General features: G+C 53.1%; 1 protein-coding gene across 3 annotated transcripts in view; it reads right to left on the reverse strand.

Moving 5' to 3' along the window:
- The window catches only part of PHF2 (PHD finger protein 2), a 93190-nt gene that overhangs the window by 15028 nt on the left and 59349 nt on the right, over positions 1 to 18813 (reverse strand). For all 3 annotated transcript variants that reach the window (XM_020905478.2, XM_070459434.1, XM_070459433.1), the window contains exons 3-12: positions 17694 to 17808; positions 12183 to 12343; positions 9267 to 9408; positions 8274 to 8460; positions 7035 to 7197; positions 6005 to 6092; positions 5428 to 5534; positions 3766 to 3857; positions 2339 to 2428; positions 1373 to 1732 (exon numbers count right to left, since the gene is read on the reverse strand). In XM_020905478.2, the coding sequence (XP_020761137.1) occupies positions 1373 to 1732; positions 2339 to 2428; positions 3766 to 3857; positions 5428 to 5534; positions 6005 to 6092; positions 7035 to 7197; positions 8274 to 8460; positions 9267 to 9408; positions 12183 to 12343; positions 17694 to 17808 (1505 nt within the window). The remainder of the gene's footprint in view (positions 1 to 1372; positions 1733 to 2338; positions 2429 to 3765; positions 3858 to 5427; positions 5535 to 6004; positions 6093 to 7034; positions 7198 to 8273; positions 8461 to 9266; positions 9409 to 12182; positions 12344 to 17693; positions 17809 to 18813) is intronic.

The raw sequence follows: 18813 nt of genomic DNA on the forward strand, positions 1-18813 counted from the left end.
CCCACCCACCATCCACTATCCACCTATCCACCCACCCATCATCCATTATCCACATATCCACCCACCATCTACCCACCCACCCATCCATCCACACCATCTATCCATCCACCCACCCATCCAGTTATCTACCATCCACCTATCCACCACCCACAATCCACTATCCACCTATCCACCCATCCACCCACCCACCATCCACCCACCCAGCCACCCACCCATCCAATTATCCACCATCCATCTATCTACCACTCACCATCCACTATCCACCTATCCACCCACCCACCATCCACTATCCACCTATCCACACACCCACCCACCCACCATCCACTATCCACCTATCCACCCACCCATCATCCATTATCCACATATCCACCCACCATCTACACCTATTCACCCACCCACTATCCACTATCCACCTACCCAGCCACCCACCCATCCAATTATCCACCATCCACCTATCTACCACTCACCATCCACTATCCACCTATTCACCCACCCACTATCCACTATCCACCTACCCAGCCACCCACCCATCCAATTATCCACCATCCACCTATCTACCACTCACCATCCACCTATCTACCACTCACCATCCACTATCCACCTATCCACCCACCCACCCATCCACCCACACCATCCAACCATCCACCCACCCATCCACTCATTCATTCACCAACCATTCATCCATCCACTCACCCACTCATAAGCCATTCACCCACCCATTCATTCAACCACTCTTCCTCCTCCTACCCTTCCTTCCTCCCTCTCTTCTTTCCATCCACCCACCCATCTATTAATTCATACATTCATCTACCCTCTTTGCATTGAGAAAAGGAAAACCAATGTGCCCCACTTAAGCCCTGAAACATTGGGTAATGATCTCCCACTAGCAGGAAATCATTCAGTATGGCCTGCTTTCAGAGACTCATAGTCCCCAACATCCATACCTAAGACCCTCTACTCACATTGACGGGTCTTCAGGGCCAGGCCTGCTTCTCTTACTGTCACAGAGGCTCAGGGCCCCAAGGAAGCCTGGCCCCATCACCACCTCCATTCCCGCCTCCCCATTGCCCTCCACTGGGTGCCTCACCCACCTTTAGGTTTCAGCCAATGTCTGGGCCCCAGGGAAGACTCAGTCGGCTTGTCCCCCCAGGTGACCCTTGATGGTACCACCCTGACCCAGGAGAGACTCCGCTGCCTTTATCATGAGGGTCTCTCCCCAGTTGCCCACTATACCAAGCTTGTTGGGGCAGAGCCCAGCTGCCCTGGGTCTCCAGCACAAGGACGCAGCAGGTCCAGCACCAGTCCACAGGCCTGCCCCCCGGAGGTGTCTGCAGGCCCACCGCCTACAGGTAGGGAGGGCAAGACCACCCACCTTGCCCTTCTTAGGAGGCTCGATCTTGGTCAGTGCCTCCTTGGTGTGGGCCTCCAACAGGTCCAGGTTGGGGATGGTGGGTGACGCTGAGCCCCGGCACTTCTTCCCTTTCTTCTTGCTCCCATCCTTAAGCTTCAGTGATTTGGGAGGCTTGGGGGGCTTGGGAGGTTTGGGAACTTTGGATGGCTTGGGCATCTTCACGGTTTTGGGAGTCTTTTTTTTGGACACCTTCTCCAGGAAGGACCGTGGAGGGCTGGCCTCAATGGGGGATGGGGGCTCCTCCTTTTCCCGGTCCCCAAAACAGACCTCGTCTGAGGAGACAGCCGCAGTCACTTCAGGTCGGGAGGCCTTGGAGGCATTCTGGGAAAAGGACAGGGAGAAGTGACCAAGAGTGCCCTGCTAGGAGGGTCTCACAGCCCCAGGCCACGGGAAACAGGCAGAAAAGCGGCATCTGTCTGCATCACTGGTAACACGCTCACATGTATACTACACCATCTGTATCACAAGCTCACGGCCAGCTACACCATCTATGAACACAGTCACACCATCTACACCATCCATATGACAATTTCACACCTGTCTCACACCATCCACATCAGCAGCCACTTGACCCCTCTACCTCCTTGGTGGGGACTACTGTCCCACCCTGAGGCACGGGGAGGCTGGGGGCTGGACAGGCTCGCACAAGCTGGGTCTCAGGGGCTGAAGTGGTCCTTGCTGCAGTCGTTCCCCACCCCACAGGGGGCTGCACAGCGCCCCCACACTCTCTCCTTCCCGAGGATCCCACCAGGAGACTGCAAGTCTGCCCCCAGCGCCTAGGATCCAGCGTCATTGTGCAGGCGACCCTGCCCCAGAGGGCTGCAGGAGGGGCTGCCTCTCATGTGGCCGACCCTCACAGGATGACCAGGCAAGACAGGCAGAGACATCCCTCCAGCGGGGTCAGCAGGCCACCAGGGTGAGCCCTACCTCACTGAGCCGGATCTCTTTGGCGAGGTCTTTGATGAGCTGCGAGGGTTTGAAGTGCTCTGGGAGCTCGTCCTCATGTTCTGCCAAAGCCTGCAGGACAGCCCATGCACAGGGTCAGAGGGTCAGCTGCCAAGTCTGGGCACAGATGCCCACCCCCCTCCACTTGCAGGGGCCCCAAGGAGGCTCAGCTGCTGTGGCTCCTGACTCATGCCCTCTGTCCCTCCAGGCTGTCCCCCATCTACCCAGCCAGGACCTCCAGCCCCACTGCTGCCCAGACAGGCCGAGGGGAAGGCCCTGCCACAGGCGGGGACTGCCTGCTGGGGCCCCTAAGGGAGTTAGCCCACTCTAGCCAGGCACTGTGCCGACGAGGAGGCTCTGCCGTGATCCCACTCTTAAAGATGGACAAGTAAGTCCCAGAGGGGAGAGGGTGCCCAGTGCTACTACCAGCTGTGATGTGAATGTAGGCCATCCCTTCTTCCTGGGCAGAAGGCCACTTCACCTGGCCAATGTGAAGTGACCCTTGTCTTGGCCAGACAACTGGTGTGAGTCAGGGGCACACCCTGTCCCACTCCAGGCTTTGAGAACCGAAGGAGGGCCCTAGGAGGGTACCTGCTGCCCCACCCCACTCAGCCCACCCATGAGAGATGCACAGTGCTCCCCTCTTGGACTCCCCACTTCCTCAAGACTTTCCGGGGGCCTGGTGGGATCTGCTCAGACTATGCTGGCAGCCCTGACTGGCAGGGGTTCCCAAGGCAGTAGACAGGGAGCCCCGAGGCTCACCAGGCCTCTCCCCTCCCTCTGTACCAACAATCCAGGCAGGATGCCAAGGGAAGTTGGAAGTTGCTTTTCTGGAGTCTCCCTGGGGAGAAGTAGCCACTGCATGGATGCTAGTGAGGGTGCTGATGCTTTCAATCCAGGGGGGGGGGACCCAGAAATGCTGCTTCAAGGGAGTCATGAGGGGCGCAGGGCAGTGCTCCTGTGGTCGGGGGTGGGGGGGATGGAGGGGCATAGGGCAAAGGGGCTGTCCTAGTCACAGAGCAAAGCCAGCCCCTGAGGTGACGCCTGTACCTCAGTCAGTGGGACAACGAGGGCATCTCCACTCTCCTTTTCAGAACGTGACCCTCCAGCCAGCCACTGACCCGAGTCCTCCCCACTCCCTGGCCTTCAGAGTCCACGCAGTGCTGTCTCCACCACCTCACTTCCTCTCACTGAATCTCCCTGCCACCCAGCCCCACCTCTCAGGCCAGGTATCTAGGTGGCGGGCCCTCTCCCGCATCTGCCCCCACCAACAGATATGTGACTGGCCAGGCGGCCCCCACCTGCTTCTCACATGCTAGTTCCCACCGAAGGAAGGACAAGCCCGAGGGATGACGCCCCGCCTGCCACCCTCCCTCCTGCCCTGGGTCACGCCTAGCACACTTCCCTACCTGCTTTCTCGTCCATGATCTGAAAGCACCATTGAGAATTTTAGCTCCTTGGACTAAATGAGGGGGCAGCTGCTTCCCAGATTTGTGAGAACCTGGGGGAAGACGGATGGGTTTGCTCAGGAGGGTACCCACTTTCCCCTCCCACCTGCAGGTGACTTAAAGCCCCGGTGGTAGGGGATATTCAGGGCCAGACCTTTCAGAGGCATGTGCCCACCACCACCTGCCCAACTGCCAACAGTTCCTCTTGGAACCCAGAGGATGCCCATCTAAGATGCTCTGCAAGGGACAGGACTGGCCTTCCCACTGTCCACCCACCAGGCCCCTCAGGCAGGTGGGCTGGCTCCCCGCTCCACTGGTCCCCAGCCTGCAACAGTGAGGGACCACAGTCATGCCCCAAACCAAGTATCCCCGATGCTTTCTGATTCCCACCCTCTCACAGCCCCCTGCATAGCTGAGGCAGTGGGACCACTTCCCAGTGGGGTAGCCCAAGGCAAGCACCACCTCAATCACATCCTTGGGAGCCAGAGCTGCCCCCAAACAGAAGGGACAGAGTGTTCCCCCTTCAGGCAGAGCGTTCACCATGGAGGCGGAGCAGCCCTGAGCTCTGACACCACCAGAGGGCCTGTGGCAAACCCCTGGGCCCTCTCAGCTCTGAGGCTGCTAAACTGTCAGTCCCATCACAGAGGAAGGCCCAGGGCAGAGAGGCGAGGGCAGTCCAGCAAGACCCAGCTAGTCAGCAGTCACCCTGGTCAAGCTGTCCCCAGGTCCCCAGGGTGTGATTCTGCCCACACGACCCCCGTTCCATCTCCCCAGCAAGAAACCCCGGAGCAGGGCACTCCTTCTGTATGGAGTACAGGGCTAAAGTTTAGAAAATGATGGATGAATTTCATTGAAACCTAGCCAGCCCAGGTTAAGAACCATTTTCATCTTTCTGATCTCAAATCAGAGTCAAAGTACAAAGGAGTCCGATAAGAAGGTCTCTACTTGCGGCTCTTATCAGAACACAAAAGAGCAGCTTCCTGGAAGGCAGGTGCTGCTGAAAAAGGAAGCTCTCCATGAAAGCAAATGCTCCTCCTGTATCCCTCACATGGCTGCAGAAAGTCTGGAGACCTGAGCTGGCCAGCTCAGGAGCTGATCCCAAAGGCAGAGTTGGCAGGACGTAGGATGGAGGGCCATGTTCAGGGAGGGCAGGGACCCAGCAAAGCCCATCCCTCCCCACAGCCTTCCCTGGGAGACTCTGGCATCCACACTCCCCCGGTACAGCAGGGATGCTACTGGGGTCCTTCGGCTGGTAGCCAGGCAGACCCCAGGCCTCTCGATGTCCCAAATGAGCCCTGTCAGTAACCACACAAGGGCCACGGGGACCTAGCAGAACACACACCAGGTCTGGAAACATGTGGCCAGAGCTCCTTCTGCAACTCCAGACGACCCTGCAGGCAGGAGCCCACTCCAGCCCCATAGCACACAGACAGGGAAAGCAAGGCCTGGGAGCTGCGGGGACTTTCCGCTCAGGCCCCTTGAGGGCAGCGCTCAGCCTGTGCCCCAGGGCCCAGCTGCCCTGCTGCATGATGGCAGAACTGTGACCACTCTCCGGCATCCCTGAGCTCCGGCCGCAAACTGTCCACAGCCACAGGCAAAGACGCTGACCGGGAGATGACGTACTTTTGAACGCCTCCAGCAGGTGCTTCCCCATGTACCAGCAGGCAGTTTCGAAGTTGGGAAACTGAGTCAGGCTGCCCAGTTTCAACCGTCTTTCCACTTCGTATGCTCTGGAAGCCACAGCAAAGAACTATTCAGTGTATGAAGCCCTGAGCAGGTAATGCTAAAGGAAGGTGAACCCACGCCACAACCAGAGGCTACACTGCGGCCATGCCCGCTCAGGCCTCCCTGCGGGGCCTTAACAACAAGGTGAACCAGGGGACCACCTCAGGATGACCACTTGACGTGAAGGTGAGGCCCACGGGCCATGACTTCTAGAGCTCTGGGTCAGTGCCCAAGGAGAAGGCGGCTTGGCCTTTCAGTTCCCCCCAAGTCTATTACAGGCCTGAGGCTGTCCGGCAACCAGGCAACTCAGGAGCCCTGGGAGGATCACAGTTCATCTCCTCCTTCCTCCCCACCACGCAGACACCTGGCTAGGCAAACAGCCATGCCGAGGGTCACCCATGGGCTGGGCCCAGCCAGGACTCAGGGGAAGTATCATCATACCATGGTGGAGCCTGGGAGTCAGGTGTGGCCCTACCTCATCTGCATCTCCACACTCAGGCTGTGGAGGAAATGTCCCGCGAAGGCCAGGCAGTCCACAGGCGTCAGAGTGGCGTAAATCCAGCCTGCGGGGACAGGGATGAGGCCACCTCTTCACAGTGTTCTCATGCCAGGCTCGTGGCATACCTGGCCTGACTCCAGCCGGCATGGGCTCCGGCTCCTGCCAGCCCTTCCTCTGTGCCCCCATCCATCCGGGGCCCCGGCAGGTGCTCTGGCCCTGGCTTCTATGTAATGAGCGGGTGAGCCCTCCCAGGACAGCCTGTGTTCTAACTGGCCCAGTCTGTTCTATCCAGTCCTGTGTGGTATAGACAGGGAAACCCAGGCCCAGGAGCTCAGGAGACTTGCTCAGGCCCAACCCAGGGGTGGGCTGCCTGGCATTCCTGATCTCCACATGCAGGACGGACGGACAGGCAGAGCTGCCACAACTCCCAGGAGAGCTGAGTTTGTCCCCCCAGACTCTGGGAAATAACTGTGGTTGTAGGAAACAGGAGTAGGGGCTAGATCAGGAAGGACTCAGAGGCACATAAGTCAGTGGAAATGTGAGGGCCTCCATATAGGACAACCAGAAAATCTGAACACTAATTGGCCATTGGGTAATACTGGAATGGTTAACTGTTCATTTTTAAAGCGTGATGATAGTATTGTAATTATGTTATTTTTAAAAAGAAAACTTACAGATACCTTCACCTTAAAAGGTGAAGTATTTACAGGTGAAGCAAAGTGACATCTGTAAAGGGCATTATCTGCTTGTATCCTGGTTTCCCCTTTGTGTTTGAAATGTCCAGATCAGCAAACACCGCCTCTGACAGTGTGACTGGGCTCTCTGGGCTGGGCTCTCAGGGCCCCATGCAATCCCACAGGCCTGGCCTCCAGGAGCACATGGCCCTGAGGTGGCCCCAGAAATGACCACAGAGCAGGACTAACCCCAAGGCAAGGCAGCACACAGCCAGGGCATGACCTCCCAAACATCAGAGGTGGGGGACACAACACAGAAGCAGGGCACTCACCCGAGGGGATGAAGAGGGTCTGGCCCTGTTTGAGGGTGCACTTGTAGCATTTGTCCACCTGATCGGCAAAAAACATCTCGCTGTGGTTTGAGGCCGACTGCCAGCGCTCATACAGGGAGATGTTGGCTGAAGCTGGCTTGATGAGATAGAAGATCTTCTCCCCCTGCCAACAAAAGGCCATTGGCAGAAACTGTCATATGCTGGGATGCTGGGGGTGGGTAATGCCCACCATGTCCCTGGGTGGGTCCCAGCTTCAACACCATCCTCCCAGGCCCACCATTCCTCCCCTGAAACACTGGGGCCACATGTGCTTTGCAATCCAAAAGTGTGTATGTCAGGAAGATCCTGGGCATAGGCAGCTCCAGCATGTTCAGGGCAACCCCTGCCACTCCACACTCCCTATCTTTGCAGCACTATGGATGCTGTACATGCCAAGGGGAACAAAGTTGTGACCCGTAGTCTGACGAGTTCTAAGAAAGCTCTTCTCTTGAGAGTAGCCTGGGTCCCACGGGAGATGGAAGGATGGTACCCCCTGCCAGCTATAGCCCAGCTCTGTGCTTCGTCTAGGGAGATCGATAGGTCCTCACTCCCAGGGCAGACAGGCTGAGGACAGGAGATGCACAAAGGGTGCAGAAGTGGGTGGTAGGACTTGCTCAGGCCCTCAAAGGGCTGGGATCAGAAGTTGAGCCGCCTATCCTAGCCCAGGCCCCAGCAGGTCTGCGAGACTCCGGTCGGGGTGGTGAGCCCGATGCTTAGGGTCTTGTTTTCAGATTTCCCTTTTCCTCTAGCTTCCCTATCTGTTCCCAGCCAGAAGTTCCCTAGCTCTCTCTGCTGCTCAGATGCCACCGCAGCCTTGCTCCCTGGCCCCCGGCCAACCCCTCATTCTCCAAGTGGGGGATATTCCCTCACCCCCTCTTTCAGGAAGGCTCCCCAGCACTGTTCTCCCTTCCCCAGACACAGCTCTTGGTCACCACTACAGTGGGCCTCCTCCCATTGCTTCATGAGCCTCAATCTTCAGAAAAAGCACCACACGTGTGCTGCTCTGGTCCTGAGTTGCTCCCCAAGGGCCCAATATCTGTGTCCTTTCTGTGAAGAAACATCTTGTTCCTCCTCCCACCTGATGCTGGCCACTCTGAGGGCCTGTGGGGACTACAGACGGTCCTGCCAGCTCTGGTCAAGAGCAGGTCTTGCCCTCAAGGCTCAGGTAGGGCCCCGTGGGGAGCAGAGGCCAGCGCTCACCTTGAGCACATGGTACCATGCAGAGGCGCCCCCGGAGTCGATGTGAAAGTCGGTGTAGCTGTCCTTCACACAGATCAGGCAGTACTTGGTCACCTTGGGCTTGGCCAGTAGTGCGTCGTCAGGCCAGTAGTTTTCTACCCAGGACAGCTTCTTCACGATGTCAGGAGGCTCCACGAAGCTGGACATTCTGGGGTCAGGGACAAGAAGGGCGGTCAACAGTGACAGGAACCATCAGCACATTTGTTACGCCCCCTGGGGAGGGAGGGCAAGGTGCTCTGCGATATGAGTCCCACACCTATTTCTCCACCTCAGGCTACAGGGCATTGCTCCCATTCTCCCAGGTAGCAAACCGAGGTTCACAGGGTCCTCCTTCACAGAAGGAGCCCAGCTACTAGGTGTAGCTATGGCAGGCATCTAACACTGGGCTCTCCACCCAAAGAGAAGGCCCGAGAACTATCTACCCCGGAAACAACTTCCTTCTTGGAGAACTGGAAAGAGACTTCAGGTGGGCTCATGCTAGTGTCACTGGGAACGATGGGGCCTTGAGAGTAAACGTCATTGCTGATGAATAGCCTGGGCGAAGGAAAAGCCACTGCCCTCCAGAACAGACAAGGTGCGGCAACTCCTCGCCAGGCTGGGCCACGTCAGACCAGAGAGCTCATCTCCAGGGAAGATGAGAAAAGGCAAAGACAGCCTGTGATTCTGTTCAATGGCACTGTCCTGGACAGAACACACAATACTGCATCGAAAATGTCCAGCTCAGCAGCACCTGTGCGGTGACACTTCAGCCAAGCCAAGGACAGAGCTCCAGTGTTCCTGCTGCCTTGGGCACATCTCTGCCTTCAGGGTCATGCCTGCTCAGACAAGACAGTCACAAATCATAAACTAGGCCACCCTGACCTCAACAGCCTCAGTCACAGGCCCTCCTCTTTAAATCTTCCGCATGTTCCAAACCCGTGTTTCTCTCTATCGCTCCGCCCTGGCCCCACTCACCTGGTGTCAGAGAACTCAAGGTTGGTGAGGTTAAGGACCCGCTTGCGGTTGGTGCTATAGTAATAGTCCACAAACTCCTTCAGCTTCATCTTGCAATCCTTCTGCTTGGTGACGTCTGTCACATCCACACTTCGCTCTGGGCCTGGGGAGGCAGCAGGGGAGGGTGAGTGCACCCAGGATGGTGATGTGGCCTCCCACGAGGTCAGGGGCCAGGATGTGCAGAGAGAATGCTCACTCACCCTCTGAAGACAACTGAGGGGAGGGCGGAAAGCTGAGGCTCTAGGCTCTAAAATAGGACCCTCCTCCCACCTGCCCTGCCCACTCCTGCCCTTGGGTGACCATGAAGATCCCCTGGTGCAGTGGGGTGGCACAATCAGAAACCTCAGCTGAGGTGGCCAGATAAGCAAATAAAAATACAGGACACCACATGAACTTAAACTTCAGCTAAACAATGGAGGTGCTTTTACTGTAGATATATCCAAAATAACGCATGGGACATATTTACACTTAAAAATTTCTTAAATCAAAAAATTGCATTTCTAGGATGCCAACTCCACATTCTGAAGGTTGATAAATAAAAGGAAAAACATTGATCCTACATTTTCTATAGCTGATGGGGAAAGTTCAGGGTAAAAATTTTTTAATGACAGACATAGCATTCTGGATAACCAAGTAATGAGGAAAAGTTCTTTACAGAAGACTCATAATAGAAGAAGAGAAAAGGACAGAAGCAGCCAACTCTTCCTTTGCAACAGTCCTCACCACTGCTCAGACAATGAGCTGAAAGGCTGATGGAGCTTTCTGTGGAGAGTTGAGACCACACTGCCTTGACCACTAAAAAGAAGTGGGTGGCAACACCCCTACCCTAAGAAGTCCTGCCAACAACATGAACTCAAATCTAAGCAACCTCTAACCACCTGTTACAGCAACCACTTGGGACAGAAGAACACGTTAAATGACACCACAGGGATGCTATCAACCAAACCCCCAACAGAAGATTTTCCCAAGTCACAAATATGAAAGACTCTCCAGGAGTAACAACCTCATTTCTCCAACAAACCAAGGGAATGGGAAAAGGATGGAGGCTGATACAGAAGAGACTGAAGGGACATAAAACCCAAAATGCAGTGTGAGGGTCTCGTGTGGATTCAGATTCAAACATCCAGACACAAAGAAAGGTGTTTTTGAGGCATTTGGGGAGAATGCAGGTGAGCCTTAGGTGATTTTGAGGAATTATTATTAGTGTCATAAAGGGAAATAATGGAACTATATAATAATAATTATATAATATATAACTGTATAATATATAACTACATAATATAACAATAATAATAGAATATATAATAATGATTATATATTTTTGAAAACTGTTAGTGCTGTGTACTGGAATCTTCATGGGTTAAATAATGTTATGTACCAGAAATTTGCTTTCAAATAATTGGGGGAGGACAGAGTTGGGGAGATGGATAAACAGCTCAAAGCTGGTGGGTTGTGTGACCAGTACTGGATACATAGGGGTTCACTGCTTACTTCTCTTATTCTGTGTGTGTATGAAAAGCTGCATTAAAAAAGAAAAAACAAACTAAGAAGTGAAAGAAAGACCTTTAAACCTCTGGACCATCTCCTCCCTTATTCGGTAAGCCTCTTCCCACTCCTGTAGGCACAGCTGGTTGGGGAGCAGGAGAGGCAGTGTCCGAGGCAGGGCTGGCCCTGCCCTTCACAGCTGGCTGAGCCTGGGGCCTGGGGACAGAGTTGTGAGCAGGACAACGCTAGCTCCTATGTAGAAATTGCTTATAAAAATGCTTGACACCTGGCAGGCACTCACTAGATATTACCTGTTATTATAGGTGCTACAATATGGCAGAAACTGCCCTGGACGGTGGTCACAGCCAGAATGAAAATGTGAGTCCTTTCTTCCTCCCCGCCACAAGCTGGTCATCCTTGGGTTCTCCCCTGGTGGGCTCCAGAGAAGGAGTGCTCCCCATCCCAGCCCCATTCTCCAGAATGCCACTGACTTCCTGAATGGCTTGTACAGATGATCTCCCTGAATTCTCACACCCATCTGCCCCCCACCCCCAAATCACAGCATCAGGGATGCAGAGGGTCAAGAGCTCATAGACTGATCAACTTGTCTGAGCGCCTCAAGTACCTGAACCCTCCTGTCCAGTATGTGGCCAGAGCGGGCTGGGGCATTTGCCTTTTCAGGCTCTTTCCTCTCCCCTCTCTGCACTGGCCACCCAGGCATCCCTGTGACCACCCCAAGCCCTGGCAACCATGGCATGGCAACCTCAGAGCCAGGGCAGTGTGGCCACCAGCCCCTCCAAGGTCACTGCAAGCACGTGCTGGCCTCTGTGCCAGATGATGCTGGGCTATCTGGAGAGAGGCTACATCTGGCCTCTCTGTGCCAGATGATGCCGGCATATACAAGCACCTGCTCCACGCAGAGGTGTCCTGATCAAGTGTGCCCACAGCACTGAGAGCTGCGGGGAACACAAGACAGAGCACCGACAGCTCCAGCGAGAACCCAAAGGGATCCAGAAGGACAGGAAGCCCTGGGGCCACGGGAAGGCACGTCTGGGGCAAACAAGGGAGATCAGCTGGGGAGGACACGGACCAAACCTCAGGGGCAGAGGACCACACAGTGGAGGCCCTCCCAGGCACGACTGTCATTAGCACCCAACAATAAGGAAATCTGTAGCTGGCAGAAGCCAGGGGACCCCATGCAGCCTCTATTGTATGGGCAGGGAGAAGGGAGGAGGCCTGGGTCACACGTCATTTGCTGGGGCATGGGGGTCTCGTTCTAAGAGCATCCACAATGGAGCATGGGGAGGGATCCAGAGTCATACCAGCTCACAGTGTACACAGGGGCTCCTGGCTCAGGGAACCCATAACTCACTCGCAGGAGACGACACTTACCCACGTAGTTCTCGACGTCACTGACGTAGAAGGTGGGCGCTGGGACCGCCAGGCCCAGCCCATCTTTCTTGGGGACAAGGATGGGCTCGGTGAAGCCATGCTCTTCCATGTAGCCCAGCGTGAGCTGGCTGCCCGACACGCGGGCTACCACATCTTCTGCACTGCAGGGAAGTACAAGTCGGAGGTCACGTCAAACCCAGGTCCCAGCCTCCATGACAGGCCTGGACAGGGCCTCAGGGCCGGAGACATGGAGCCTGAGCTTAAGCCATACCACCCCCGCCCCCACGCCCCAGAAGGAGGACCTGCGGCAGTACCTCACTCAGTGGTCACAGAGTGGACATGGCAGGGTCCCACACACACTCATCACAAGACCCTTGAGGTCCAGGAGTCCAGGGCCAGGGTGAGTGGAGAATGGGGACACACCACACCTGTCTCTCTTACGACAGAGGGAGGCTTGAGAGGTATGAGCAAGATCCCTCCTCGACCTCCCTGCTCTCCACTCGCCTCTCATTTAATAGCACTCTTCTTGAGTACTCAGAGGTCAAACTGCTGCACAGGGGTTAGATCCTATGGGCACAGCTGATGGAGATAAACCTCCTTTCAGAGAGAGCCTACCCCCTGGACAAGCAAAGCACAGGACCCAGGGCTGGGCTGGGGTGCTGTGGTCAGCAGCTCTCCTGTCTCCTGTGTGCTGGATGCCACCCTGGGCACCAGGGACCTGCGGGGCCCAGCTGCAAAGACCCCTGTGTGCTGATGCTGGAGAAGGGTTTTCATCAGACAAGCATGCAATGCCATTAACCCACAGCTGAGAGCAGTGCTACAGCAGAGAGGGCAGGAAGCAGGATCAGACAGGGCCTGTTGAAGCCTGGGGGAATGGGAGTGAGAGGGGCAGGGTCCGAGCAGAAAGTATGTACTAGCAAAGGCCTTGGGAAGAGGAAAATGCGACAAGTGTGAGGAATGAGAAGAACCTGGGTGGCTGGGGCAGGAGGGCAGAGGGAAGCACCCAAGTCAGTGGTGGGCCAGGCCACCTCATGCTGAGAGCACCAGGGAGCCACTGGACAGTGTGAGCAGGGCAATGACAGTCAGAGGTTCATCTGGCATCTCTGCAGACATACACTGGACAGCAGCGGGGCCAGGGTGGGGCCGGTGACCACGGAGGAGGAGGCTCAGCGTGCAGTGCCTGGACCAGAAGGGGACAGTGAGAGGGGGGTGGCGGACTCAAGAATCAGATGATGTGTGGGCAAAGGTGAGCAGCCGAGGGACTGGTCATTGTGATCAAGGGATGGGGCCGCTGACTGAGGCCTGGGGATGGGCAGGAGTGGGGTTGGAGCAGACCCAGAACTGAGTAGGGACACACTTGTTGGGACTGGCCAGTGGATGCAAGTGCACATCCAGACAGGTCAGGAACTCAGAAGGACTAGGGGCTGGAGAAAGAAGCTGAGGAACCGCTGGCCAAGGGACAATCTATGAGACCAGAGAAACAGACAGTGGGGCGCAAGCAGAGGTTCCAGAATCCCTCAGAAGAGCCGTGAGCAGGGGAGGAGACAGGAGGGCAGGACATCCAGCAGAGCATGGTGTCACGGTCCACCTCCACGGAGGACAGGACTCCAGGAGGCGTGCCCGCACCACTGCCATATGTTAACAGGGGCCAGTGAAAGCGAGGACTGAAGAGCGATTCTGGGGTTTGGGCGGAGTGTTAGGGATAAACCAGAAGGAGAGAGCGGAGGATGAGGAAGAAGGAGGAGTGTGCTGGGCAACTGCGGTGAGAAGCTCTGGGAGCACTGGGACAGCAGAGTCAGCCGTGGAAGCCACAAGCCAGCAGGAGGTATAAGGCTGCCCTTGACGGGCTGGAATCCCAGGCTCTTTCCTAGTCACTAGTGAGAGTTCCGGATTCACACCATACCCAGTGGATTGGGTCTGGAGCTACAAAACCCATGAGGACCCAGCAAGAGGCAAATATGAAACCATCGTGTGGGGACACCTCAGAACCCAGGGCAGACTGGCTGCCAGGGGAATCTTGCCCTCTGAAGATCACGCATCACACAAGGAGGTAAACCCTCAAGAGGAAGAGCCAGCAGCCTCTTCTGCCCAGAGAAGTAGAGCCCAAGAACTGAGGATAATAGGATAATCACAAAGGGGATTTTAAGACAAATACATTAAATCCATTCAAAGGAATAAAGAGAAGATAAAGCAAAGAACAGAGGAGGAGGGGAAAGTACAGGCAACAGTGAAAAGAAATAGGAATTATAGAAAAGAAAAATATGATGATTGAAATTTTTACAACTCAGCAGATGCATTATATGGTAGCTGGCTAAACAACATTGAATTTGATTGAAAAAAAAAGATCTGAAAAAGTAAGAGTGAATAGGGAAGAAAATATTAAAACAGAGAACAGAATATGTTTCAGAATGTAGATAAAATATGATTCCTCAAATTAAAAGTGCTTACTGAGTCCTGAGAAGGATAAATAAAAGCAACATATTAGAAGCATTGCATTATATGTATGGTATATGAAAATTTTTTTTTAAATCTCAAAAGTTTCCAGACAGAAAAACAGATTATTCACCAAAAATGAAAATGGAACAAAAAAAAACTCCAGGAACTAGGCTGATATCAGTAACAAGAAATGTCAAAAGAAACAAAATATTATAATATTTCTTGAGTTAAAGGAAAATAACTTATAACCAGAATTTTAGATCCATTTTAGAAAATTAGAATCATGCAAAAATAAAGATGAAATAAACATATTTTCAGACATACAGAATATTTTTATAGAGCTTTTTTGAAAGAACTACTAAAGGATATAACTCAACAAGGAGGAAACCAAATCTTGAAGGAAGGAGTGTGATTCAAGAAATAATGGAAAACTGATCTCCAGATTCCACACAATCCCTATCTTAGTATCACCTGACTATTCTGCAGAAAACGACATGATGAACTTAAAATACTGAAGGAAATACAAGGCACACAGATCACCAAAATATTTTTTATGAAGAACAAGTTGGAGGGTACTTTCCAATTTCAAGATTCACTACAAAGCTACAGTAATCAAGATTGTGTGGTATTAGCATAATACGAGACATATGGATCAGTGGAACAGAATTGAGTGTCCAGAAAAAACCCAAACATCTGTGGTTAACTGCTTTTCATCAAGGGTATCATGATAATTCAATGGCAAATGAATAATTATTTTAATAACTGGGAGAACTGGATATACACATGCAAAAGCATGAAGTTGGACCCTTACCTCATACCATATACAAAAATTAACTCAAAATGAGTTAAAGTCCTAAATATAAGAGCTAAAACTACAAAACTTTTAGAAGAAAACATAGGCATAAATCTTCATGACCTTAAATTTAGCAATAGTTTCTTTTTGTTTTTGTCTAAAAACACAAGCAGCAACAGAAAAAATAACTTGGACTTACTGAAAATTTAAACTTTTGTGCTTCAAAAAACACTGAAAAAGTGAAAAGACAACCCACAAAATTGGAGAAAGGATTTGTACATCATATATCCAATAAGGAGTCTGTATCTAAAATACACAAAGAACTCTTACAACTCAAAAAGACAAAAAACAACTTTCAATGAGCAAATGACAAATAGCCAACAAGAACATGAAAAGGTACTCAACATCACTAGTCATCAGGGGAATTCAAATTAAAACCACAGTGAGAGATCACTTCACACCTGCAAGGATAGATAGACAGAATCACCATGAAAGTGAAAGCCACTCAGTTGTGTTCAACTCTTTGTGATCCCATGGACGATACAGTCCATGGAATTCGCCAGGCCAGAATACTGGAATGGGGAGCCTTTTCCTTCTCCAGGGGATCTTCCCAACCCAGGGATCGAACCCAAGTCCCCCACATTGCACGCAGATTCTTTACCAGCTGAGCCGCAAGGGAAGCAACTCAAAAAGTCAGATAATAGCAAATTCTAGTGAGGACATGGACTGAAACCCTCAGACACTGCTGATGGGAAGGGAAAGTGGTGTGGGAATGTGCTGTATGATGCAGGGAACTCAACCCAGGGCTCTGTAACACCTAGAGGGGTGGGGTGGGGAGGGAGGGAGGAGGGAGGTTCAAGAGGGAGGGAACATACGTATATCTATGGCTAATTCATGCTGATGTTTGGCAGGAACCAACACAGTTCTGTAAAGCAATTATCCTTCCATTTAAAAAATTAATTAATTAAAAAAAAAGAAAACAGTCTGGCAGTTCTTCAAACAATTATATATTAAGTAACCTCTAAAAAAAATGAGAAATATGTCCAAACAAAGTATTTTACAAGAACATTTATGGTAGAATTCTTCACAGTAGTCAAAAATCAGAAATAACTCAAATTCTATCAGCTGATGAATGAATAAACAAAGTGTGATCTATCCAAAAGGAATATTACTCAGCCACAAAAAAGGAATGAAGCACTGATTCTTGCTACACCCTGGATGAACCTTGAGGACATTATGCTAAGTGAAATAAGCCAGTCACAAGGGCCACATATTATATGATTTCTTTTAGAGGAAATGTTCATAACAGGCAAATCTACAGTGATAGAAAGCATGATTAGTGGCAGGACTTCTGGGAGGAATGTGGATCATCAATTTATTTTTGAGGTGATGGAAACCCTCCAAAATTTACTGAAGGTGGTGCCCAGAGCTGGGAATACACTGAACTCTACCCTTCAAATGGATGGATTGTATGGTATATGAATTATATCTCAATAAAGATGGGAAAAAAGAAAATAAGAAAGAAGCCAGAGAGGGAAAATACCTTATCCACAGAGCAGCAAGGAAAAGAGTTGCATTGAATTTCTCACCAGAAACCATGCACTCAAGTAGAGAATGGAATGAGTCGTTTAAAATGTTAAAAGAAAAAACCCACCAACTTAGGAATCTGTGTCCATCAAATTATCCTTCAAAAAAGAAGGAAAGACTGTCAGACAAACAGAAGCTGTCTTCCAGACGTGAAGGGCCAAGGGTGGTTCAGAGCAGCTGTCTGTACAACCACATATCCACACAGTCAGGGTGCCCCCCCACCGGAAGTGATTTCCCATGACCCTGATCCTGCCCTCTGCCCTCACACGGGGCAAGGGTGTACAGGGGGAGGGGCACTCTAAGAAGAACAGGGACACCCCTGCAGGCCATGCGCACGGAGGAAAGCCCACGGCTATATGACACCAGGACCCGCCACATCCAAAGGGTGGGCTCAGGCTGGATACCAGCCCCCACTCCTGGTCCATAAAGTGAGGACAGTGGCTGTCTCTCAGGAATGTGCTGTGGGAAGGGCTGTACCAGGTGGGGGAGATAAGACTCTTCCCTCCAGGGCTGTGAAGAGGGTCACAATCACCTATCTGCAGAGGTGCTGAGAAGGGAGATATCAGCTCCCGTACTGGGAGCACCTGGAGCTTCTGGGACTTTGCTGCTTTCCCTGGAGGGAAGCCCATGGCCCTGGAGCCCCAGTGCGGGGTGCGTATCCAGACCTCAGGCTGGAGAGGACAAGGCCTGCTCACCTGGGAAAGGTCCGGCTCCGCAGCTCCTTGATGAAGAGCTGGCTGCCGTTCTGCACGGGTTTCACTTCCGGCGTCTGCCCGGGGCCATGTTTATGCCAGGTTCGCTTCTTCTTCACTGTGGGGGAAACAGGAGGCAGGTCATCACCTGCAACCCCCTCCTCTCCCCATGCCTGCAGAGACCCAGCCAGGAGGGCAGCCACCATGACTGCTGCAAGACTCAGACCTCTCGGAGGCAAAGAAGTTGGGGTTCCCTGGCCCCCACCCACCCAGCCTCCCCGGCCTCTCAGGACCCCGAGGTGACACAGGGTCAGGAACTCCCACCTCTCACATCCTGAGTCACAGCCCCCACCTCACCTCTTACTCCATACTCTCCATCCTGCTGGCTCAGACGATGGCACTCAAAAGCTGAGGCTTCCTAGGGCCCCACCTCACTCAGCACTCAGTCCGCTGAGAACTCGTCAGAGGTGCCCCCTGAGAAGCTCCCACCCAGGCTCATTTTTCAGGACCCCTCTCACCTGTCTTACCCCCGGACTTGCCCTTAAATTGACAGACCACTGTTCTTCCCTACTGGGATCTTTGCTGCCATGACAGCCCACAACTCGCAGGCAGGGCAGGCCAGCCCCATCTTCTATGCCCACTGCCTTCTCCACGCCCTGCCCATCCTCAGGATATCTTCTATGCCCACTGCCCTCCCCACGCCCTGCCCACCACTGCCTGCCCATCCTCAGGGTATCTTCTATGCCCACTGCTCTCCCCATTCCCTGCCCACCACTGCCTGCCCGTCCCCAGGGTATCTTCTATGCCCACTGCCCTCCCCACGCCCTGCCCACCACTGCCTGCCCATCCTCAGGGTATCTTCTATGCCCACTGCTCTCCCCATGCCCTGCCCACCACTGCCTGCCCGTCCTCAGGGTATCTTCTATGCCCACTGCCCTCCCCACGCCCTGCTCACCACTGCCTGCCCATCCTCAGGGTATCCTATTGCCACACCTGCTCCCAGGGCACTGGACACACGCATCTTGGACTTTTACACATGAGAATGCACACCTGTCCCTCCTGGGCTGAGACACATGATCACGCACATATACATATGCACATCCACATGCCAGCACACATGCCC

Source organism: Odocoileus virginianus, chromosome 31 (genome assembly GCF_023699985.2).
Source record: "Odocoileus virginianus isolate 20LAN1187 ecotype Illinois chromosome 31, Ovbor_1.2, whole genome shotgun sequence".
NCBI lineage: Eukaryota > Metazoa > Chordata > Mammalia > Artiodactyla > Cervidae > Odocoileus > Odocoileus virginianus.